Source organism: Moschus berezovskii, chromosome 24 (genome assembly GCF_049115385.1).
Source record: "Moschus berezovskii isolate FMDL1 chromosome 24, NW_MosBer_1.0, whole genome shotgun sequence".
NCBI lineage: Eukaryota > Metazoa > Chordata > Mammalia > Artiodactyla > Moschidae > Moschus > Moschus berezovskii.
Window position 1 is genome coordinate 32,188,683 of NC_142483.1, and position 26,617 is coordinate 32,215,299.

The window sequence follows — 26,617 nt, forward strand, 5'->3', positions numbered from 1 at the left end:
GGGTTGTTGTGTGGATTGAGTAGTACAAAGTGCTTAGAACAGTGTCTGAATTAGTCGTTACATGTTTGCTGCTATTATTATCATTATGCATTGAAGTTCAGATATAATTCTTTGCTCCTATTGCTAAAACAGTTGCACATGTAACACTTCCCAAATCTGCTTGGAAAGTGGTCTTTTTCTTCCTGATTTCTTTTTTCCACTGTAGGTAGTTGTGAGTGTTATTTCAGAGTAGACTTCAGGATATTTTTACCAAGTAATTATCGAGCAGTTACTTTTTGCTTTATGTATTATTGGTACTTGTGATATATGCACTGGTGAACAAATATGTGAGCAGGTGGATACAATAACATTATGTTATTGGATTGTAAGGGCAGTAGAAAAATAAGAAAAATTGCAAGGGAAATGAGAGTTTAAGGGTAGAGAGGCAGTTGTAATTTTAAATAAAGTGGTCAGAGTCAGCCTCATTTTGAAGGTGATATTTGAGCAAGACAGGAAGTTGACCATGCATCTACTTAGTAGAAGAGCATTCCAGGCTGAGGACTTGGGTGCAGCGGCCCTAAAGAAGGAGTGTATTCCACCTTTTCACAGACTAACAAAGGAGGCAGCTGTGACTGGAGTAGACTGATCAGGAGAGGAGGGAGAGGGGGTTGGGGTCAAATCATAAGGCAATGTGAACCATGGCAAGGAGTTTTCATCCTTTACTCTGAGTGAAATCAGGAGCCATCGTGGAGTTTTTTGAGTTGAGACGTGACATTGTCAGACTTAAGTATTAAGAGAATTGTATGAAAGACAGTGCTGAAAATAGGTTTTAGGTAAAACCCAGGTGTCTCAGTGATAAAGAATTTGTCTGCTAATGCAGGAGACACAGGTTCGATTGCTGGGTCTGGAAGATCCCCTGAAAAAGGAAATGGCAGTCCACTCCCGTATTCTTGCCTGGAAAATTCCATAGACAAGAGGAGCCTGACTGGCTACTGTCCATGTGGTCACAGAGTCAGACACAGCTGAGTGCTCACTGGCTACAAAGTAAGCTAGAAGCAGGGATTATTGAAGATAATATTTTTTAAGAGATGGATTAAGTCATAGAAGGAGGTCGTGAAAATTAGTCACACTTCTAATACATTTTGAAGGTAAAACTGGGAGGATTTTCTGAAGATATGGTGTGGTGTGTGAGGGAAAGAATGGAATAAAAAATGACTCCGGTTTGCCTTAGCAGCTGAAAGGATGGAATTTCCTCACACCTGAAATGGGAAAGGCTTTAGGAGGAGCAATTTGTGGGAGAGACCAGAAGTTCAGTTTTGGACTTGCTGAGTTCTGTTTTGTTGTGTAGCAGGTGGTTGGATGCATTATTGCATTGACAGTATTTAAAATCTCCAGACAGGAGAAGATGACCAAGTGTAGACGGAAGTGATTAGCTGAGCTTTGGATCACTCCAGCATGGAGCAGTTTGTAAAACCAGAAAGGGCCAACGAGTAGGAAAGATCATCAAGTTAAAAGACAATGGAGTGAAGTGAAAGTCACTCAGTTGTGTCCGACTCTTCCGACCCAGTGGATTATAGAGTTCATGGAATTCTCCAGGCCGGAATACTGGAGTGGGTAGCCTTTCCCTTCTCCAGGGGATCTTCCCAACTCACAGATGAACCCAGGTCTCCTGCATTGCAGGCGGATTCTTTACCAGCTGGGCCATAAGGGAAGTCCTAAAAGACAGTATTGGAAAGTAATTAAGGAAGAATCGTCAGCTGTGTGAAATGCTCTCGATGGGCCAGTTAGGATGAGATGTGAGAAACAGTCATTGGCTTTAGCAGTGTGGAGGTCGTTGATGACCTTGATAAGCACAGATTAGTTTCAGCGGTGTAGCCATTGAGGGATAATGGAAAGGAGACAACCCCAAGGAGTTTTCCTTCAGAGGAGAGCAAATAAATGATGGAGAAGCTCGGAGGGTAAGTAGAGGAAGAAAACAATTCTGAAGTGGGAGAAATGTTAATGTGTTTGTATGGTAGTGGAAATGATCCATCAGAGATTAAGCAGTTGTTGTGGTTGATGGAAAGAAAGGAGGATTGCATAGGTGGTGCTCTTGAGTAGGTGCACAAATGGAGAAGCTGGCTTGTGAATAGAGGAGAGCGTGGATTCTTTCATTATAACAGGTGGGAATTCCAGGTGTGGGTGAGCCTTCTAGTAGCAGGTGGAAAATGTGGGACTCAGGAAGTTCAAGGTTGTTAAGTGTGAGAGTGAGAGAGAACTCATTGGGGGTTTGAGGAGAGAAAAGAAAAGTGAAAGTGCAGTCGCCCAGTACTGTCTGACTCTTTGCAATCCCATGTACTGTAGCGCGCCAGGCTCCTCTGTCCTTGGAATTCTCCAGACAAGAATTCTGGACTGGATTGCCCTTCTCTTCTCCAGGGGATCTTCCTAACACAAGGATCAAACCCTGGTCTCCCTCATTGCAGGCACATTCTTTCCCGTCTGACCCACTAGAGGAGATATGAAATAGTTACGTAGGTGTGTCTGGGAGTGAATAAACTAGGAAAATAAAAACTAATCTGATAGCATTAATATTGTGCTTGAAATAAGCTAGTGTGGGGATGCATTTTTCTTTCGTTTTGTGTTAGTGCTCATGTGTGCTGCTGCATAGGCACAGATTTGGTGGGGTTTGCATTTTTTTAAGTTGATTTTGTGAGTACAGTGAAGCCAGAGAGGGGCTAGGGAATCAACTGTATGCTAGGGGGTGGGTGGCTAATGCTTAATGATTAATTATTATTTAATCTGATAAAGTGGTGAGGGGACAGTAAAAAGGTGGCAGATCAGTGAAATGGAGGTCTTGTAGAGTCAGAATTTCTACAGTAAGTGCAATATATTTAAATATCTTCTAGTTCATCCAGAACTGTTAAAAATGAAGCTGGGTGATGTGTAGTTTTTTTTTACTATTTATGTTTTTGTTAGCAAAGATACTGCATTTATTAATTTTCTAAAAGGAAATAATTTTGTGAATGGGTAAAGAAGGAATATTGGGTAAATTTTCTCCTTTCTGTAATAGAAGGGAATGGTTAAAGAGCCTCTGGAAGTGCTCTTAGGCTGGAGAGGTTGCCTCTATTAAATATCTGTTACGTGAGAGTACGTAAGATAAGCCCAACTATCTTAGGATCCAACAGAAGCCTTTCTTGTTGCCTCAATCCTGTCTTATACCTGGAAAGCCCTCTCCGTGTTTCTACAATATTGCTCAGATGTTCTCCACATCCAGAGTTTCTTGAGGATGAAGAGCCGTTGAGTGCTTAGTAGGAGTCAGCCACTTTGCTAAAATAAGCACTCTCCTTACACTACCGTAACGCTTACAGCAGTTCTGTGAAGTGAATAACTTATCTCCATTTTAGATACGGGAAACAAAAGGAGGCTAGAGTTACCTCTCTTACGTCGTACAAATGAAAAAGTAGCTGAACTAAAATTTGAACCCAGCTAAGCTTTCAGACTCTAGCACCAGTACTTTAATTTTTTTTTTTTTTTTACCCTGTTGTTTTTACTTTCAGTGAAGTTTTACATGCACAAGATTTAGGGAGTTTATTTAGTACAACAAAGGGAACAAAAGTCTTCTATGTGCTTTTCCTTTATTTCCTATTCCAAAGAGGTAACCACTTTAAAACCGTTGCTTTTTTAGGAGGAGGGGTGTTGACCTGCCTGTTTCTAAGTTACAGTTTTAGAGTGTTACTTTTTTCTTTAAATTTTTAGAATAATTACTGGTTTCATGGTAATAACAGGATTTAGTTTCTTGTACCTGCTCCCCCTTACTCTGTTCATACCTACTTCTGACTTCCATTGCCAAATTTCCTTAGTATTAAGTGTATTGAAATTTGGTTAGCCCAACGTTTGTTACATCCATTGTATTAGTGAATGCTGTTTTTCGTTTACTTTTCTGTATGCTTATGGCTAGTTCCATCTATAAACAGAATAGCACAAAATAGACACATACCACACTATTAAAAGCCAGTGTTGCAAACACTGTTAAGACACTTTGAGCTTCAAATTCTAAAAGGATTCTCTAAGATGAAACTTGTGTACTGAAGTGTACAGTAATCTGCCACCACTGCCATGTCAGCTCATTTTATATTTCAGTAATAGATTATAAAGCCATTTATGTATGTTCATTTCAGTCTCCTTAAAAAAGCCGAATATTCCTACCTTTGCTTTGCACTGCATCCGTTGATCTCTGCTTTGAGATAGAAAGGCTTTTTCCTGTTGTTTATTTTCTCTCCGCTTTCTCAATGAGCTTGAGGAAAAATACTCTAGATCACATCTCCATAGCACATTTTCATGTATGATTCGAAGTGATTCATGAAAGAGATCTTAATGCTAATGAGTTTTTTTTAATGAATCGTGTATATTTTAGAATTTGTTCTGTCTCTTAAAATACGTTTGGACACATGTTCATGCCATTTTATTCTTTAGATTTTTTGAGAAATTTGTGTTGCACCTCTGATTTTTTTGACCTTACTGTTTTTTAGGAGGAACCAGTATAATTCTTAACAGAAGGGATTGTGTATTGCAGTGGTTTTCAGCTGGGACCAAGCCTCCACTCTCCCTGACCCCCCACCCCAGGGTTCATTTGGCAGTCTCTAGAGACATGTTTCGGAGAAGGCAATGGCAAGCCACTCCAGTACTCTTGACTAGAAAATCCCATGGATGGAGGAGCCTGGTGGGCTGCAGTCCGTGGGGTCGCTAGGGGTCGGACACGACTGGGCGACTTCACTTTCACTTTTCTCTTTCATGCATTGGAGAAGGAAATGGCAACCCACTCCAGTGTTCTTGCCTGGAGAATCCCAGGGAAGGGGGAGCCTGGTGGGCTTCCGTCTATGGGGTCACACAGAGTCGGACACGACTGAAGTGACTTAGCAGCAGCAGCAGCAGAGACATGTTTGGTTGTCACCATTTGTGCTGAGGATTACTGGCATCAAGGTGTACGGGTTGCAGATGTTGCCGAACATCCTACAATGGACAGGACAGCCTACCACAATGCAGAACTCTCAAGCCTAAAATATCAGTGATGCTAAGACTGAGAGTTGGACTGTGAAGAAAGCTGATCGCCGAAGAATCGATGCTTTTGAGCTGTGGTGTTGGAGAAGACTCTTGAGAGTCCCTTATACTGCAAGGAGATCCAACCAGTCCATTCTAAAGGAGATCAATCCTGGATGTTCATTGGAGGGACTGATGCTGAAGCTGAAGCTCCAATACTTTGGCCACCTCATGAGACGGGTTGACTCACTGGAAAAGACTCTGATGCTGGGAAAGGTTGGGGGCGGGAGGAGAAGGGGACGACGGAGAATGAGATGGCTGGATGGCATCACCGATTCTGTGGACATGAGTTTGAGTGAACTCCGGGAGTTGGTGATGGACAGGGAGGCCTGGCGTGCTGTGATTCATGGGGTCGCGGAGAGTCGGACACGACTGAGCGACTGAACTGAACTGAACTGAAGACTGAAAAATTCATTTGTCTATATTAAGTTCCTTCTGTCTTTAAGTCCTGAACTTTTCCACTTCCTTTTTCCATACTCTACTCATGGTTTCAGGGTTCACCTTAAAGTCCCACTTTGTCCTGAAGTCTTTTCTTGAATGCTCTAAACCTATATTTCATCTCCTTTTTGTTGTTTCTGTTATACCGTCATTAAACTCTTTGCATCTGATAGTTTATGCTGTCTTATTTCTATTTGTTTATTGTCTGTATATCTTGTTTTTAGTACTGTTTTAAGGATCATTGTCTTTCATTGTTTCTGGGCTTTCTAACTGCTTTTGAACTTGATGTTACATTGTCAGTTGGTAGAATTAAAAAAAGGGCAAAAAAAGGGCTCAGGGCCTGCCTAGGCTTTGGGAAATGCCATCAAAGAAATGGACTCCTCTCTCTTGATGGCAAATTGGCTTTGATATCAATGGATTATGGAGGGAGGTGATGAATGTTGTGAGTAGTGTGACTGTCTAGTAGCAAGGAGGAGAATACATCCACCAGCCATTAAACTAGTGCAACTTAAGACCCAGTACCCTCTGAGTTCCAAATAGGCTGTTTTTAGCTTGAATGATAGGAGAAGGCAATGGCAACCCACTCCAGTACTCTTGCCTGGAAAATCCTATGGACGGAGGAGCCTGGTAGGCTGCAGTCCATGGGGTCACTAAGGGTCGGACACGACTGAGCGACTTCACTTTCACTTTTCACTTTCATGCATTGGAGAAGGAAAGGGCAACCCACTCCAATGTTCTTGCCTGGAGAATCCCAGGGACGGTGGAGCCTGGTGGGCTGCCATCTATAGGGTCTCACAGAGTTGGACACAACTGAAGTGACTTAGCAGCAGCAGCTTGAATGATACTGTTAGAGGAGATCTATTTTTGGTTCATATTTGATTAGTTCAGCTGTCTATGTGGAAGGGGCAGTCCATATTGATATATTAATAAATTTGAGAAAATTTTTCAAAAAAGGATCAAGGGTTAGCTAAGAGTTAAGCATAAATCAAGCTAACCAAGAGAGACTATTTCTTGAACTTTTTGTTTTAATTGGTAGGGAGAAATGGGTGAGTGGAGGAAAGTAACTTGAATCTTTAGACATGTTGGAATCGTTAACGAATATACAAGTGGCCAAAGAAGAAACCCAAGTTTACGCTGAGGTTTATCTGAATGTTAGTGTTACCTGTTGAAGCTTTCTTTTCCATCTGATTGGGTCCTTTGTATGTACAGTTAGCATTCGGTATTTAACACTCTTAATTTGAAAACTTCACTTTTAGTGGCAAATAACTTTACTTTCAGAATTTGTGTCATAATTTTATTTGACATGGTAATTTGGAGCGGGTACCATTCCATTTGCAGATATGAATTTCTGAACAAGGAAATGTATAGCATTTCAAAGATAATTTTAAAATAGAAAACAGATAAATATTTTAGAGTCACTTTAACATTTATATGAAAACAGCAAGTTTTATATTTGAAACATTTGGTAAAAAATTAAATACAAAAGTTATGTTACTTTTATACATGTGTAGTTTTTTTATACTTGTATTATTATACACAGTAATTTTACTTTTTCTATTAATACTGTGAGAATAAGAAAAAGGCAATTTTAAAGGGGTGGAGTGGGTAGTGGTTTTTAACTGGAGATACTTTTTGTCTCCCAGGAAGCATTTGGCAATGTTTATAGATATTTATTGCTGTCACAATTTGGGGGTCATTTTAAGGTTGGGGTGCTCCTGACTTCTTGTGGGTAGAGATCAAGGATGCTATTCACCATTCTACAGTTCACAGGACATCCCCCTTTGACAAAGAATTATCAGGCTTACAATGTCAGTGGTGCCAAGATTGAAGAACTACAGGATAAGGGATTGGAAAGGACCTATTCAAACCCAGAAGAAAGGTCTTGTGGCCAGTGAACATACTGCTTCACTGGCAGTGAATGAAAGGCAAAGTATAGTGTGTTTCTACTATTAAATATGTGAGTTCTGAAAGTGTGTATTACTGGAATAAAATAAGCGTTTCTATACTGGTATCACTGTAAAGTGGTACAGCATTTCTGAGGGGCCTTTGAAAATACAAAGTTCTTTATATTTCATACTTTTGACTCATTGATTCCACTTACAGGAATCTCTCCTAAGGTAATAAACAGATACCATACAAAGTTTATTATGGGGATATTAAACGCAATTACTTTTAATTGTAATGAACTGGAAGCAGACCTAAAATTTTTTCTTTAAGGTGGGTATTAAATAATGGTACCATCAAATATGATACATATTAAAAATCTTACTTTCAGAGACTGCTTTAGTGGTGAGTATACCACAGTGAATGAGGTGGGGGATCAAAGGAATACTAATTTAGGATGCCCACCTTGCACAAGCTGGGATCACGATTGCCAGGAGAAATATCAATAACCTCAGATATGCAGATGACGCCACCCTTATGGCAGAAAGTGAAGAGGAACTAAAGAGCCTCTTGATGAAAGTGAAAGAGGAGAGTGAAAAAGTTGGCTTGAAGCTCAACTTTCAGAAAACTAAGATCATGGCATCTGGTCTCATCAATTCATGGGAAGTAGATGGGGAAACAGTGTCAGACTTTATTTTTTTGGGCTCCAGAATCACTGCAGATGGTGATTGCAGCCATGAAATTAAAAGACGCTTACTCCTTGGGAGGAAAGTTAGATAGCATATTAAAATGCTACCAACCTAGATAGCATATTAAAAAGCAGAGACATTACTTTGCCAACAGAGGTCCGTCTAGTCAAGGCTATGGTTTTTCCAGTGGTCATGTATGGGTGTGAGAGTTGGACTGTGAAGAAAGCTGATCGCCGAAGAATTGATGCTTTTGTACGTGGTGCTGGAGAAGACTTTTGAGAGTCCCTTGGACTGCAAGGAGATCGAACCAGTCCATCCTGAAGGAGATCAGTCCTGGGTGTTCATTGGAAGGACTGATGCTGAAGCTGAAACTCCAATACTTTGACCACCTGATGCGAAGAATTGACTCACTGGAAAAGACTCTGATGCTGGGAGGGGTTGGGGGCGGGAGGAGAAGGGGACAACTGAGAATGAGATGGCTGGATGGCATCACCAACTCGATGGACATGGGTTTGGGTGAACTCCGGGAGTTGGTGATGGACAGTGAGGCCTGGCGTGCTGCGATTCATGGGGTCTCAAAGAGTCAGACACGACTGAGCGACTGAACTTAGATTTAAAAAAATATATTAGAGAAAATATATTTTCTACTAAAATATATGTGTTACTAAAACTGAACTGAACTGAAAAATGTATTGTAGTAATGATTACTGCGCACATTATGGCAAATTTTCATTTTGTGTTTTGTAAATTTTTTCCCGATGACTATTCTGTGTCTATATGGGGCTTCCCGTGTGGCTCAGTGGTATCCTCCTGCCAGTGCAGGAGACATAGGTACAATCCCTGGGTCAGGAAAATACCCTGGAGGAGGAAATGGCATCCCACGTCAGTATTCCTGTGTAGGAGAAATCCCATGGACAGAGGAGTCTGGTGGGCTATAGGCCATAGGGTCGCAAAGAATCAAGACATGCCTGAACATGTACATGCACGTATTCTATATATGGGGGTGGGGACAGACATCTTTTTAATTTTTAATCTCTGGTACAGTTCTGTAGTAGGTCTGTCATTTCTCAGACTGTTAACTGAAAAATCTGTCCTTTGCCATACGCTAAATTTCCATTTATGTTTGGGTCTATTTCTGGGCTCTGCTGACATTTTTAATGTTTGCTCAATTAATTGATAAATATATTATAAAAGTATAATTATACAAAAGGAATGTTCTCTTGATTGGGGCTCCATGTAGAGATTTCTGACTTGGTAATTTATATTTTAAAGTTCTTAAAAATGTCAGGATTTTGTGTAAGCAATTACATTATTTTTGCCCATCTTCAAACTCGTGTAATTCAGTGTTTGGATTAAATTTACTTGTATTTGTCAGATAGTTATGATTAAATTCTTATCACACTTTGTCTCCTGATGAAATTCAGATTCAGTTGACTTGTCTTTGCTCCAGTCAGATTGTTACAACTGAATTCTTGCGATTCAAAGTCTCCTGATTCAAAGCCCCGTCACTTTGGGTCAGTGATAATTCTCATTAATTTGTTTGTTTTCATTTTTCCCATATTTCCCTTTGTTTACAAATTGTACAGCATCTGCTTTCCCTTGGAGATAGTGTCAGGCTCTCCTGTGCTCTGTTGTGTTAGCTTCCCACACAGATTTTGCATGGAAAGCAGTGAGACTCAGTAATCTTAATAGAATTTGGAACTGTAAGAGGCAACAAATTAAGATGTAGCTACTGGCCACTAAAATGTTCCAGAATTAGCCGGGAAATAGATGGATTTTCTACCCTTGGGCTCTGAAAAATAGCTTTAACCTGAAAATTGTGAGGGAAACATAATTGTTCTAGTACTTACGAGTTCCTATAGAGGAAAAAGATCAGTGCAGCATTTGGAAGGAGAATACATTTTTTAGTGGTATGAGGTATTTTCCTTCATAGAAGAGCAACTGCATAAAGGGAAAAATGAAGGGGAATGAGAACAAAGGAAGCAGAGGGAGGTGAAGTTACTTAATGGGTAATGTATTTCAGTAGATTCTTGAGTTAATTTGAGCACAGTAGATTAAAATTCTGAGTATGTATTTTCGGAAGAAATTTTTATGTGGAGGAGTTGATTCTAAAGTTGAAAATGTGTTTGTGTTTCATGAACCATCTGTTTAGAATAATTTTATTTTCATTTGAAAACTAAGGATTTTTTTGTTTTTTCTAGTTTCTCGTTCTACGAGTACATTCATAAGAAAATTTTGTTGCCAAATTTTTAGTTGACTTACTCACGGCTTGTTTTTGTGCTCAAATTACATAATTTTCAGGGAAGCGTTTTCTGCTTTTGTTTTTATCGGTTGTGTTGCATCTAAAAAGTTACCTTTCACATTTTATAGAAGCTTTTTTTCCCAATTATATATGGCATAATTTGAGTTGTGTCAGTTGGAGATGATACGTAGAGTAACTCTGCTTGTTACGTGTGAAACTTAAAATACAAATTCAGTAATTCATTTCATTTTATGGGACTTAGTTACTATCTGCTCTGGTGACCTAGAGTTGTTGAAGCTCCCCATAGTTTGCTTTACCTGGCCTCCCATCACTTTTTGTCTTGCTCTTTCCATTAATGTGTTGTTGTTGTTTAGATGTCATAGGTGGACTTTAAAGCAATTAATGGAAAGATGTGTTTTTTTTTCTTTCAAATGTGTACATGGAGATTCTAATTCATGAAACAGGTTATGATTTAGGGAGTGACTATTAAAACTGAAAAGAATTCTTAAGAAATGAAAAGTATACGACTCTTATCTCAGTAACCTCCCGTAGTATGTTTAAGTTTTAGTTAAATGACTATAGGGAATCTAGTGAAATTTAAAGATAAATTTTAGTAACCATTGACAGTTGGATAGTACTCAGAAGTTAATATTAGTCATGTCAGAAATTAAAATGTGCTGCATCTGCCTATTAAACCTCAAATTTCCCTTCCAAAAAAAAAAATCTAGGGAAAGGAGGGAAAACTTAATCATGCATATAGCTTTGAATAATTACCCTGATCAGATTTTAAGATGTTCAGTTCAGTCGCTCAGTCATGTACAACTCTTTGCAACCCCATGGACTGCAGTACGCCAGGCCTCCCTGTCCATCACCAACTCCTGGAGTTCACTCAAACTCACGTCCATTGAGTCGGTGATGCCATCCAACCATCTCATTCTCTGTTGTCCCCTTTCTCCTCCCACCTTCAATCTTTCCCAGCATCAGGGTCTTTTCTAGTGAGTCAGTTCTTCACATCAGGTGGCCAAAGTATTGGGGTTTCAGCTTTCGCATCAGTCCTTCCAATCAATATTCACAACTGATTTCCTTTAGGATGGACTGGTTGGATCTCCTTGCAGTCCAAGAGACTCTCAAGGGTCTTCTCCAACACCACAGTTCAAAAGCGTCAATTCTTCGGCTCTCAGCTTTCTTTATAGTCCAGCTCTCACATCCATACATGACTACTAGAAAAACCATAGCTTTGACTAGGTGGACCTTTGTTGGCAAAGTAATGTCTTTGCTTTTTAATATGCTGTCTAGGTTGGTCATAGCTTTCCTGCCAAGGAGTAAGTGTCTTAATTTCACTGCTGCAGTCACCATCTGCAGTGATTTTGGAGCCCAAAACGTAAAGTCTTCCACTGTTTCCCCATCTACTTTCCATGAAGTGATGGGACCCGATGCCACGATCTTAATTTTTTGACTGTTTTTAAGCCAACTTTTTCACTCTTCTCTTTATCACTTTCATCAAGAGGCTCTTTAGTTCTTCACTTTCTGCCATAAGGGTGGTGTCATCTGCATATCTGAGGTTATTGATATTTCTCCCGGCAATCTTGATTCCAGCTTGTGCTTCATCCTGCCCAGCGTTTCTCATGATGTATTCTGCATATAAGTTAAATAAGCAGGGTGACAGTATACAGCCTGACGTATTCCTTTTCCTATTTGGAACCAGTCTGTTGTTCCATGTCCAGTTCTAACTGTTGCTTCTTGACCTGCATACAGGTTTCTCAAGAGGCAGGTCAGGTGGTCTGATATTCCCATCTCTTCCAGAATTTTCCAGTTTATTGTGATCCACACAGTCAAAGACTTTGGCATAGTCAATAAAGCAGAAATAGATTTTTTTCTGGAACTCTCTTGCTTTTTCAGTGATCCAGCAGATGTTGGCAATTAGATCTCTGGTTCCTCTGCCTTTTCTAAATCCAGCTTGAACATCTGGAAGTTCACGGTTCATGTATTGCTGAAGCCTGGCTTGGAGAATTTTGAGCATTACTTTGCTAGCGTGTGAGATGAGTGCAGTTGTGCACTAGTTTGGGCGTTCTTTGGCATTGCCTAGTAAAAACGCTAGTAGTGAATAAAATTACCTACCATATAATCCACCCATTTAACAGGAAGTTGTGAGGTCACACATCAGCTCTTTTTAACTTTTTGAGTAACTGCCAAGCCAAGCTGTTTTCCAGAATGGCTGTATACCATTTTGCATTCCCATCAACAGTGTGTAGATTTCCACTTGTCCTACATCCTCCCTAACATTTGTTATTGAATACATCATTTTTAATATAACAATTTCAGTGGGTGTGGAATGGTATCTTGTGGTTTTGATGTGCATTTCCTTAATGCAGATCTTTTCATGCCATTATTGGCAGTCTGTCTATTTCCTGAAACTGTACCCTTTAAACAATAACATGTCGACCATCCCTTCTCCAAGGCCCTGGCATATGCCTTTCTGCTGTCTCTTTGACTATTCTAGATACGTCATAAAAGTGAAATCAGAATACTTTTGTGTCTGGCTTATCTTGCGTAGTGTGACGTGTTCAAGATTAATGAAGATCACACTGTTGTAGTCTGTGAGCATTTTTCTCCCTCTTTAAGGCTGTATCCCCTTGTATGTGTGTGTGCACATTTGTTTCTCTCTTCATCTGTTGATAAACATTTAAGTAGCTTCTACCATTGTGTGTGAGTGAGTTTCATCTGACTTTCTGTTTTCATATCTTTTGCATCTTTTTATATCTTTTGAAAATGGATCTGCACCTTTTAAAGCACCTTTTCCACAGTGACTCCACTGTTCCACATTCCCACAGGCAGTACCACAGAGTTTTCAATTTCATACTTGCCAGGCAGTAGTTATCTTTGCTATGTGTGTGTGTAGGGGGGAGTGTTGGTTTGTTTTGGTTTTTGTTGGATCCATCTATGAATGTGGAGTTCTGTTTTATTGTGATGTCCCGGATGTTAACACCTTATCAGAAAGATGATTTGCATATAGTTTCTCCCATTCTGTGGGTAGACTCTTCACTCTTGGCCGATAGTGTCCTTTGATACATAAGTTTTTTGTTTTAATACGGTTCAGTTTATTTCTTTTGTTGCCTGTACTTTTGTGAGAGCGTATTACAATATCTTTCACATCAACAGTGGTAGGGTTTGAAATGTCTTGGGAATATATCAGGAACCTTTCAAGCCCACAGTGAAGCTCACATTTTCTAGACTTTAAATTTTTTATTTTGAAGTTGAAATTTTATCAATGGTCACGAATATTTCAGTTGATTTTCTTGAGTTTTTTTTGAGAACATGTCTGCTGGTTTCCTTTGGTCTTGAATAAGGTTATTTATTTGACATTCCTTTCAAGTAAAAAAGGCTTTCTATGTAAAATAGCTCATTCAACTGGCACCAGTATTTAACTTTTTGCTACTTGAGATGTCTACAGTATTTTGCAGAAGTCATCTATGTATATTTTTCATGTTGTTGTCTGTGCTATACTAAGTCGTTTCAGTCGTATCCAACTCTTGCAACCCTGTGGACTGTAGCCCACCAGGCTCATTTGTCCATGGGATTCTTCAGGCAATAATACAGCAGTGGGTTGCCATGCCCTCCAGGGAAACTTCCCAACTGAGGGATCAAACCTGCATCTCTGTGTCTCTTGCATTGCCAGGTGGGTTCTAGTGCCACTGGGATGTTAAAAAGACGTATGTGTACTCAGAGATTGAGATTTAAATAAGTTAGTAAATTTGCTTTGTTGAACTTTCCAGTAAAATAGCTTATTATTTTTTTAAATTGTGATTTTGTGTTGATAAGGTAACAACTACTGCCAGTATAGTTTGGTACTGCAACATTGATTTGTGCTGAAGTGTTGGCCATTTTACCCCCTGCTGCTTTTGCACCTACTGCCATTGCAAATGTCAACTCAGTGAAACAGTTAACTCTACTGTTACGAAAATAGCTTTGACCTCTTGGGGCCACGCTTTGAGAGCTGCTGGCTTAGTTTGTAGGGTTGCTGAACCGGGTGGAAGAGTGATTGCAGACTAGCAGTCTTAGCTTGCTTAAGTAGTGTATTTCTCCTGTGTATAAGAAATATCTGCTGCCATTAATGGTTATAGTGTCTGGAGGAATGGTTGACGTTTGTGACCCTTGTATCTCTTAGAATGTAGGTTATTCAGATAGATTTCGTCACAAAATTTCCTTATGTTAGTGGTAAAATGTGAGGGGACAGGAATAAAAAGATGTTTACATTTTCATGAACAGATGTGAAAGTTACATACAGATATTATGAACTTTTTACTTTGCAAGATATGTCTTGTATAGAATTGTGGTATATGCCTTTTAAATGATAAAATACTAAAAATTTTAGTTGAAAGCAAAAGAACTAGGAGAAATTGAAGTTTATTTTACTATTTAACAGATAACAGGACAAGAAAATTTACTAGTCTATATAAGCATTATAGGGGGCTTTCCAGGTAACTCAGTGGTAAAGAATCCGCCTGTCAGTTCAGTCCCTGAGTCGGAAAGATCCCCTGGAGGAAGAAATGGCAACCCACACCAATATTCTTGTCTGGATAATCCCATGGACAGAAGATCCTGACAGGCTACAATCCATGGGGTCATTGCAGAGTTGGACACAACTGAGCAACTAAGCACACACACATAAGTATTATTTATACCTTGGATGTTAAGAGCTTAGGGTATGGGAGTCATTATGATTTGTCCACTTAAAATTGTAAATGTAAGGTTGGGCCAGTTTCTAATAACTTATTTTAAGTGGGAACAGTAACACCTCCCTGGTTTGTTGTAAGAGATAGAGTCAGAGTAATGTTTTTAAAATGTGGAAAGTGGGACTTAGAGACAATAAGCTTTCAACTAGAAACACCAGTAGTTAATTTTCAAGATTTTAATCTGATTTAAGTTTTGTTTGGATCAGGAGTTTGGGAGAATTGGATGGAACCAAGTAGGAGCTTGTGAGTTAGATTGATCGGCTGTGGAGCAGGCTGCTGAACAGTCATTCTCACAACTACTTTTCCTGATCTTAATTTTGTTAGTGTTGTGATGTGTTCTGTATTTGTACTTTTTGTTCAAGAATTGTAACTCTACATGGTGTTACATATATTTTTTAATTTTTTACTTACAGGATTCAGTGGTCCCAATTTAAAGGCTATTTTATTTTCAAACTGGAGAAGGTGATGGATGATTTCAGAACTTCAGCTCCTGAACCAAGAGGTCCTCCCAACCCTAATGTTGAATATATTCCCTTTGATGAAATGAAGGAAAGAATACTGAAAATTGTCACTGGATTTAATGGGTATGCATTTAATTCTGCTTTAAAGGTTTAATTCGTTGCAGATCATTAAAGATTTTTCCTCTAAGTTTTGAAGTGTCTAGTTGTTTGATAATTGATTATTCATTTGAAAAAGTTTTATGTCTCCTGATATATGTATATAGATAGATAGATGTTTCTGAGTCCCATTTTACATGTATTTGAAATTTTGACAGCTTTTTTTTTTTTAACCTTGAATCACCTTTATATGGTTCAGTGGCATTTAGACTTCAAATGTGTGTAACAGTGGAAACATCAAATATTTAAAATTTTTTTCTATTCATTTTATATTATAAATCTTCATACTTTGGAACCTGTCTGTTATTGAGGTAAGTAACATTTCCTCTAGAATTTATGAAAGGATTCTACTTTGATTCTGCTTTTTCATTAAAAATATTTTTGTAAGAGTCCCACTTTTCCCTCCAGTAAGGAACCGTTTTAACTTCTTATAAAACATTACACTGAAAAGTTACTCTCCACTAAAAATGAAGCTGACTTTTAAATTGTGTGTCATATTCTGTTATCTTACTTTCTTTTCAGGACTTTGTATTTTTAGGGCTCCCTTTATTGAAGGCAAGAAGTATTTTTGAAGTTGAATTGTTCAGTGTTTAAATTGGCATAATTTGGAGTGTGGAATGACAATACCTAATTTAGTGAATTGTGGGTATGTTAACCATGAATTTTTATTTAGGGACAGATTTTGAAGAGATTTCATTTGTATTTTTAGGTAGCATGAATGGTCTCAATTTTTTCTTCAGATATGGGATTTACAATAAGATAGTGTAATTCACTTAACCCTTTATTTTATGTCATGTTTCCTTGCTTAGCAGTTTGACTTAAGATATCAGATTCTTAAACTTTGGTTTTGGGTATGTTGCCGAAATACTTGTGGGAGAAATTAAAGCTGCTCTTAGGGGTTTGGGATTGGAGGGAGACTTGTTTTCCCTGTGTACCCTGTTGTATTAGTGAAAATTATTTAACTGTATGCATATATTTACTTACTAATTGTTTTAAAGCATATACCAAGATGACGCCACATGCTGTGTGTTGGAAGTGTTTTATATAAGGCTTACTATTGAATATGAAATAGTGCAGAGGTTGATAGTACTTAGACATTATGGTAACTCATCTTTTATTTCAGTAAGTTATGGCTTATTTAAAATTAAGAGTTATGGTCAAACAGGTCAAATTATACCACTGCTTTTGAATGTGAAGCTACTTGTGATTCTAAATTAGTAATACCATTTTCAGTTCTTACATATTAAATTGGATGAAACACAGCTATGTAAGTACTAAATATTTCTCATTTCTTAATTTGTTAAATAGGTGCCTTTCCTTCTCCAAGGTATTTTATACACACACACACACACAATTTGTTAAATAGGTAATTGACCTACCTCTGAAAATGTCTTGAACAGTCCTTAAATACCTAAGTGTACATGAATATAATTTCTTTTAAAATACTTTTTATCTTAAACTATAATGTATATTTTTTACTTTGATATTTCAAAATGACAGTTTACAAATTATTTTTCTTAAGCAGAACCCAAGTCTTAATCAGGGATACATTAGTAGTTTTCATTTTTAATTTATCCATTTTTATCTATTCATAATATTGATATGTGGTACATTGAAACATTTTTGTAATATTTTTCAGTTTTATTTTTGTTTGAATATACATCGATTAGTTGTTGCTCTAAACATTTTTTTCCTCAAAGTGGTGAGTAAAAAGTAGCATCTTTTTCACCTAGTCGGAGGGTTTGTCTTTGCCAGTATACCCCTTCTGCTCTTTGTAATAGATCATCTTTTAAATTAAAAAAGTGACAATAGTGTGTTCATAATTTTAAAAATATCCTCAGTTGTCCTAGGAGTATATGAAGGAAAGAAAGTAGGATCATGTTGTATGCTAGCTGTATTTTACTTTTAGAAGAGCTTTGAAATTTTTATGTCAGTACAGTTACATCTGTGTGTTCTGTTTGTCCTTATTTGAAGTGGCTGCGTTATTTTCTGTTAGATTAACAGATTGTGTGGTTCACTTTTTCTGTCCTCTTGGGTGGGCATTTATTTTTTAGCTGTTACAAGTGCTTGTAGTGTGCCTCCTTGTACACACATTTTTGTGTGTGAGGAATGGCATATGCTGAATTTATGTATAGATTTATTGTTCCTTTTTTTTATTTTGTAGAAACAGTTACTAGGTTATCATGTATGCACACTTAAAATTTTTATTGATATTGCCAGATTGACCTCACAAAGTATTTTCATTTATGCTTCTGTGTTATATGTAAATGCCGTTTATTTTTTCAGTATTTTTGTGGGTCTGTCTGTGGATTTGTGCCTGTTTGATTGCAAGTGAAAAGGAGCTGTCAGTATATAAATTTTTCCTCTTTTAAGTGGAAATTATCCATTTACTTGTTGGCCGGATTTTTTGAACTGTAAGATTCTGGACACCAACGGTGGCTATCTTCCATGCAAGGCCTAGGAGAGTGAGTGCCTGAATATAGTAGGTTAGCAGACAGACAGATGCTGAATGAAGGGGTGAAAGGAATAAAAGCATGTTTCCCTATCTATCCTTTGTCTAATGGGGCATGGGGGAACTACATGGTTGAATGCTCAAGGTACAGTTTTTAAAATTTTAGTCACATTTTCTTTCCTTTAAAAGTGACTTTTGAACTTTAACATTTTATAGAAGATGGACTATACAGAACTGAAGTTAAGGTTTCTTAGGTGAGAAACACCAAAAATTAAAAATTAATGAAATTAGAAACTTCAGTGAATGGTCAATTAAAAGACATATGTTACCATTTTATGCCCTAAGTGTGGGATTATAATGAACAAGAGTATCTGGGATTACTCAAAGCAGGTCATTTATGAAAATCTGCTTCCTATCATAGATAACGGTGAATATAATTTAGAAACTGATTGTAGTCAGTAGTTCTTTCCTGTAACAAATCGTACACAAGAGAGATTTTGAGAGGGCCAGAGAATATAACTTACATTTCTTGTAGTTTTTAAAAGATCATTTTATATCATTCTAATTACTAAAGTGGAAGAATAATGAATATAAATTAGTTAAATCTTCCTCTGCTTTTGACAATCTGTTAGACCTAAGGCCTCTCGAAAATTAACAGGAAGCTTCCCTTGCTGTGGGTAGTTGACTAAAAGGGCATGCTCTGTATTTATGAGGGCATCTAGCAATGGCAACCCACTCCAGTACTCTTGCCTGGAAAATCCCATGGACGGAGGAGCCTGGTGGGCTGCTGTCTAAGGGGTCGCACAGAGTCAGACATGACTCAAGTGACTTAGCCGCAGGCAAAGTGCACAACCATTTGATACCTAAAAATCTTTGTTATATCACTGCTAAGGTGTCAGTTGTAACTGAGGAGTGCTTATCTTTTGGCATGGTGGCCTGACTATAAAATTTTTTCTCTGAAGTTATTTTTTTAAGTTATTTTAATGGATATAATCAGAGTTCGCTTAGTCCTGAAAACTTTGAAATGACTGGTTTTTTTCTTTTTTAAAATTTATTTTTTTGATTGGAGGATGATTACCATAATTTGTTGGTTTCTGCTGTACATCAGTATGAATCAGCCACAGGTGTACATGTGTCCCCTCCCTCTTGCACCCAAATGACTTGTTTGTATGCTTGTGTGCTCCAGTGCAGATACCTTGTAAGTTTCAGCACCTGAGGGTTTTTGCCTCTTCATATTTTTTTAAAGGTTTCTATACAAGATTTTCAATACTTTAAAATCTGGATTGTAGATATAAAACATTTACTCTTTTTTTGATTTTATAGTTTGCTTTATAGTTAGCTTAAGATTATTCAAGGATGAGAGAATGGGTTCTAGTCTTTTGTTACTTGGTTCTTTTACTCCTTTTACCTATTATTGCTTGCTGGTGTACGTATTCCTCTTGGGGAAGGTAGAGTTATTGCATTTTATGTTCTTTATTTCTGTCAGTATTTGTTGAGCATATTGAACCTATTAGAAGAAATTTATTTATTTTTTCTTTATTACCTTTTTTAGCATAACTTGTTGAGACTCAAGATTGCCTAGTAGCCTTCCCTCCTTACACCCCTTACTGCCTTGCCTTGTGTGGTGTGGTATTAGGGTTTGATGTGATGCTTTCTTTAATAAAATTTTATAATTGAAAGAGAGGAAATAATAGAAACCTAATTAATTTTTCTTAACATTTTTTTTTAAAGCAAATAAAGTAATTTAGGCACTGTAGAAGGTGATAAACTGGTTAAAAGTGTTGTCAGTTGCTGCTGATTTCTTTTAGGGTGGGGAATGACATAGATACTAGTTTATGGTTATGTATTCGAAGAGTTTACTCACTGGAAAAGACTGATGCTGGGAGGGATTGGGGGCAGGAGGAGAAGGGGACGACAGAGAATGAGATGGCTGGATGGCATCACTGACTCAATGGGGTTGAGTTTGACTGAACTCTGGGATTTGGTGATGGACAGGGAGGCCTGGAGTGCTGTGATTCATGGGGTCGCAGAGTTGGACACGACGGAGCGACTGAACTGAACCATTATTGAAAGGGCCAAATTCTTTTTCTTAACTTACAATGCTGTTTTCAATAAATCCCAATTTCTAACATTTGTTTTGAGGTATAAAATATATGCACATGAATATTTATGATATGTATATATTTTTACAGATGTTAAAGCCTGATGCAGAAAGAACATACTGATTTAAGTAAGATTGTATCACAAAATTCCACTGGTGATTTCTAACTTCTGTAGGACTTTAGAGTAAACAAAACTTAGTACATTTAATCTTTGATGTCTAAGAGATACTTAAGTTGATTTCCACTTAAATAGTAATTCTGTTAACTAAGTATAAATGTGGTCATTAATAGAAAATAAAGATGTAGTAAAAATCATACCTGTATGCATAAAAGTTACTGGTTATTTTAGCATTTTTTAAATCAGATGTCTGATTTTATGGTTACCTCTTTAGCGTTTTACTTTAATGGTCTCTATGTTTTAATTCCCTTTATCTTTTTTTATGAGGAACATTGCTTATATAACGTAAGTTGTTCAGTTGTGTCTGACTCCTTGTCAGTTGTGTCTGACTCCTTGTGAGCCCACGGACCATACAGTCCATGAAGTTCTGTAGGCCAGAATACTGGAGTGGGTAGCCTTTCCCCTTTCCAGGGGATCTTCCCAATCCAGGAATCCAACCCAGGTCTCCCACATTGCAGGCAGATTCTTGCTTGACCAGCTGAGCCACCAGGGATGTCCAATATATAACTATATAACATATATGTATAATTACACAATGTAGAAGTAAGATAAAGATTTTTTATTTTGATGGATGCTTTCTTTCCAGCTGAATATCTTGGTATATATCCAGAATATTGGCACATCTTGATGATGAAACATTTAAACACATAAATTAAAAAATACTAATTTTAGTCACTTAGAATCTTTCTCAGGTTAAAATACAAGACAGGAAATTCTAACTTTAGAGCCTGGTGTTTACAGTTTCTAATTTATGCTTAGATGTCTTTCTCTGTTCAGCAGCGTTCTTGATATTTGAATTCCCATAGCTTTTAGGTACATAAGATTTGAATTTTTTTTTTTAAGCCAATAGATGGGGACAGATTGCAGGCAAATTAAGGTATATATGTAATGTAAAACGTGTGATCCTGTTTCATCAGATGTAGTTACTTTTTGGAATTAAAAGGAATATTTTAAAAAATTTATTCATAAAGTATTTCAAGCCCTGAGTGATTTATGGGCTTCCCTGGCAGCTCAACTGATAGACTGCCTGCAATGCAGGAGACCCCGTTTGATTCCTGGGTCAGAAAGATCCCCTGGAGAAGGGATAGGCTACCCACTCCAGTATTCTTGGGCTTCCCTAATGGCTCAGCTGGTAAAGAATCGTCCTGCAACGTGGGAGACCTGGGTTCGATCCCTGGGTTGAGAAGATCCCCTGGAGACGGGACTGGCTACCCACTGCAGTATTCTGGCCTGGAGAATTCCATGGTCTGTATATAGTCCATGGGGTCGCAAAGAGTTGGACATGACTGAGTGACTTTCACTTTCAAGTGGTTTATATGCATTATGTATCAGTGCTCATGATAATTACTTAAGTGTATTTTCAGAATCCCTGTTTGCCAGAAGAGGTGGTGAAGAGTTTAAAGAGGTAAATTCAACCTGGGCACAGTGTCCCAGAGGGTTAGCCAGTATTTTTCAGTATTTTTTTTTTTAAGCCATACTACCTTGTATGTAACTAGTATTTTATTAGATATTGTAGACATACTTTTTTGGAGTTTGCTTAACAAAATGCATGCTAATCATATCCTTATTAAGTTTTTTTCTTCCAGTTCCTTATGTAATCTTAATTTTCATCTTATGATGTAGACAAATAATATATAGGTAATGCAGAGTAAACTAAATGCATTTTAAATGACTCAAAATATTTTTCTACTTAATTGTTTTACAGTGCACTTTTACTAATAAATTTCTTTCCCCATTCTCCCAATTTCGGGATTCTGGTTCATATTTTTCATTGAGAGTTAGTAGCATTCATTTTTGCCCTTTTTTTCTTCTTAGCACATGTCTTGATTTAGCTAGTGATAATTTTTTATTAGAAAAATTGTTAATGTTTTCAGGAGTTAGAATAAACTGTGTTGTGTGCTTATGTGTAGTGGAAGAGTAACAGAAAGCAGACCTTTCATAGAGTTGTACCGAGCATTCATTTTGGATTTACCTGGTTTATTTTTATACCTTCTTTTAAAGAAGACCCACCTCAATTAAGTGTCCCCATGTTTATGCTCAGGTCCCTGGCATACAATTTATTCTTTCTGTGTAGCACTGTGTACACAATTTATTAGCATTTGTTGTCATAATTGTTTACCTTAGGTGTCTTTCAAGTCTGCTATTGAGTAAACTAGCATTATAGACGGCTCTCACGTTTACATGAAAGATTAAAAAGTCCTTTTATGAAGAGATCTTCAATGCAGTTGTCAAAATTATAATTGTTTCCTGTGGGTATTTTGATTTACAGGAAGGGTTTGTATTTTAAAACTGTTCACTTGAATGAGAGTTATATAACATCTTGGTGCCATCTGTTGGACACTCAGTAAAATGACTTAAAAAGCTTCTGAAAATGTCTTCATTGTAAACTTATTTTTTCATAGGCTGACATTGTTATGCAAACATAATACATTCTTCTTTCTAAAGCAGTATTGACATTTACCCACAAATACAGTGTTAATAATTGACTACCATTTTACCTACTTTTATAGAGAAAATTAGCCCAAACATTTTAGTGTAAAACCACAATTAAGCAAGGAGTTGGAAGATTCTCATCTTTTATAGGTAATTTTAATTTAAGAGAAAACACTGCTGTAGGTGTGTGAAGGAAATTTAGTTGAAGGAATAGATATAACTAGACAATATCTGTTTAAGTATTTGGTAAATAGTATTTGTGTGTCCTTAATACTGGATCCTACTTTGCTTATTTTGTAAAATGTATAAAAACTTTTAATTACAGTATCACTCTGAGATCTTCAGTGAGGGGATAGGGTTGCGGGGGGGAGTGTGTGGGTGTTTAGAATTTGGAAAGCAATGAGCTCAATGAGGGGCAGCGTACTAGTATGCCACTACTATTCTGAACTCCATGATGGTTATATATATAAATTATATATTGAACGTCATGTGTGTGAAGAGATCCTGCCTTTAAGAAGCTTTCAGTCAAATATGAAGAAAAGACACTTTGGAAAAACAAAATATTTTGACAGTGTATTTTACTCTTGATTTTGAAATGTAAAAAAAATTATTACTCAGAAACTCAAAGAACTTTGCTGGAAGAATAGTATCGATGCTAAGGATATAAGAACTAAGTATTGTTGGTCCAGCTAGAAAATGTACATTTATAATTTTATGTGTGTGTGATATAGTGGAAGAGAGAACATGGAATTTGAAGTTCGAGAACCTGAGTGAGTTCTGGACTATTAGTCACTAAATTGCCTTCCATTGTGGGAGAGAAAGAATTTTGTGTTGAACTGCCTGTAAACAATAAACAACTTTGTAAATAATAACTATTAATTTGAGGCTTTGTAATTGTCTTTATAAGGAGAATAAGTAGATTTCATGTGGCAAATACTGGTCTGAAGTTTACAAAACATACATGTTTTAGCTGCGATTATCATTATCTTGTGAGATTTTACTATTCATATTGTAATTCTGAGGAGTGCTAATAGTGTGTGAGATAAAAACTCACTGATTTATAAAAATCAGTTTAGGTCCAATTTATGTCTCAGATTTGTGTTTTCTATGATCAAGTGAAAATTTGATTGTGGTCATAAGTATTTGGTAGAGTTATCAGTAAGGTACTTACCAAATATATATAGTGTGTGTGTGTGTGTATGTATTTTAAGTTTGATGAAACGTGGGTTGTATATAAAATTTTATTATGGAGCAGAACTGTATAATACTTTTTCATTGGAATCACTTTTTATATTCTAATAACAAAACATTTGTAGTTTGTTTGAATACTGTTAAAAAAACCAAACTTGGTGTGCAAAAGAATGCTTAAGAAAGTTTATGTATTAAATAGACTCTCACTTGTTTGTGTTGCCTCTCTTATAAACTTAAAATTGAATTATCAGAAATGAGAATGTTAAAATTTTTTCTCAGTTTTGAAGCTTTCTGTTCATTTTGGATGTTCTTTTTTATTGCTTTTTAAGGGGAGGGAGGGGGAAATTGTTTTCTTTTTAAAAGAGAACAGGTATACTTATTGTCTTGCCTAATTTAAGTGATTCATCCATTCATTTGTAGCATTTTCTTTTGTAGCTTAACATGAGTAATTAGATAAAGCTTGAAATGGCAAGAATAGTGTTTCTAATTTTCTTGAAAATTAATAACCTTAAACTAAAATTATATTCTTTTGCAGTATACCTTTTACTATTCAGCGACTATGTGAACTACTAACAGATCCAAGGAGAAACTATACGGGAACAGACAAATTTCTCAGAGGAGTAGAAAAGGTATGTATTGTATATTAAACTGTAGCATAAAAGATTTTCTTTGAGTTGGCTCTGTTTCAGGCATCTTGTCTTGAAATAGATTTCTCAGCCTACCTGAAGTTTTTCCCAAATTGTGTTCGAAGTTTCAGAGAAAGATTTAATAGGAGGAATGCAGAAGAATGCTTGGGAAAAGCAGTTTATTATTGTCTCTGGGAAATTCTTAATATATCTTAACATATTAACAGTTCTGAGAAGTTCTGTAATTGATATCTTAAAAATAGAGGGTTTTGCAAACTTACCTACAGAATTCATTTCTTTAGATCTAGAATTCAGAGGTACACAACTTGGAAAATCACTAATACAAAGCATTTAAGTTAAGATATTGAGAAGGATTATGTCACATTTCAGAATACGAGATGAGTTAGGTTTTTTGTGGGTGAGGAGATGTCAGAGGGCAGAGCATTCTGAACAAAGGGAATAATCTGAGAGACAACTACATCAGTGTTTGAGGGGATGAAAAGTAAGGCCTTGGCTTGTGTGGGGTGAAGAGTGAATGAAGGAGCTGCGTGTGAACTGAGATTGTGGACCATTGGTTTTGCTAATTCCTATAGCGATCGACCCTAAAATATAGTCTAGTATACATTTTAAGGTTCTTTTCAAATCCGTTTATTTTACCCTTGGATCAGGAATCCAAAATCATTACCTAGTGATTTAAAATAGATCTTAGGGTCTAACTGGATTAATGTGTTTGTTGAGCTCTGAGGGCAGGAAACTGATATGGTTCTTCAATACTTACCAGTTCAAAGACTTCAGTACTTAAATTTTGGCAATCTTCGGATGAAGAGGCAGGGTCACAGTAGCCATAGTTGTGTGATTGTGGGCCAGTTATGTATCCAAGTCTCGGTTTCCTCATCTGTAAAATGAGGACCATAATAGGTCTGTGAGGAGGACTAAATATAAAGCACTTACTTCGGCTCAGCAAGCTTTCAATGAATATTAAACTGTGGATTAAGTTATGATTATCAGAAAGGTTATAAAAAGGTTTGCGTCTCTTTCCCTGAGGTGTGTCATGCTACACATCAAGCTTTTGAGTGGGTACTGCTTTACAGGGAAATTTATTATTATAAGGCCTAAATACTTCAACCTCTAAATATTTTGGTGTGATTCTATCTAAAATAAGAGAACATGATTCTGTTTTATTACATACAATACATAAAATACATAATGTCAGGGCTCCAAAGCAACTAAGAAAAAAATAAGACTGACAAAACAAATAGCTTAGTAAGTTATTAGATTTTGGTCTGTTGCTACTGTTTTAGTTTTTGCTTTTTTATTGAAGGTTTTTGTTTTTAGCCATTTATTAGTAAATATGTAATACATGGAAACTTGATACCAGGGTGATTTTGGGCAGTTAAGAACAGGTAAACTTTATGTTGTACATTTCCTCATATTAATCAGTAAATTTTGTATTGCAGAATGTGATGGTTGTTAGCTGTGTTTATCCTTCCTCAGAGTAAGTATAGCTACTTTTCTTTTTTCCTAGTATATTATATTCTGTTCTTTGATTTTTAATATATGTCTTAAAAATACGTTGCAATTATTTTATATATCATTAAGCATGGTAACATTTGTAAATACTTATGAAACTACCAACCAGTCCCCAGAGTAGAATATTACCAATAAACATTACCTATATGTTTTTTCAGTGAAAAGATTTGTATTAAATAGATTAATGATCTACTGCAATCTTAACATTGTTGGATTTATGTACTATCTTGATGACATTGCTCTTCATGATGGACTGTTATTTCCAATTGTCACGAGTTGTATAGTAAATTTAGGTAGCAGTGTAGGGCACATTCCTTGGTACCGCTGGTGTTTTATTAGGAGTGGATGTCGTGGGATTACGAAAAGTTTAGCGCAGTGTCCATGGCTTCCACTGAATGTCAGTAATGTCCCTCCTGCTGCTGCTGCTGCTGTCGCTTCAGTCGTGTC

At 36.9% G+C, this 26,617-nt stretch overlaps 1 protein-coding gene across 1 annotated transcript in view; it reads left to right on the forward strand.

Moving 5' to 3' along the window:
* Nucleotides 1–26,617, forward strand: part of PPP4R2 (protein phosphatase 4 regulatory subunit 2) — a 56,302-nt gene that overhangs the window by 25,825 nt on the left and 3,860 nt on the right. Inside the window, exons 3-5 of the mRNA XM_055414334.2 lie at nucleotides 15,455–15,625; nucleotides 24,550–24,643; nucleotides 26,098–26,135. Of these exons, the coding sequence (XP_055270309.1) occupies nucleotides 15,455–15,625; nucleotides 24,550–24,643; nucleotides 26,098–26,135 (303 nt within the window). The remainder of the gene's footprint in view (nucleotides 1–15,454; nucleotides 15,626–24,549; nucleotides 24,644–26,097; nucleotides 26,136–26,617) is intronic.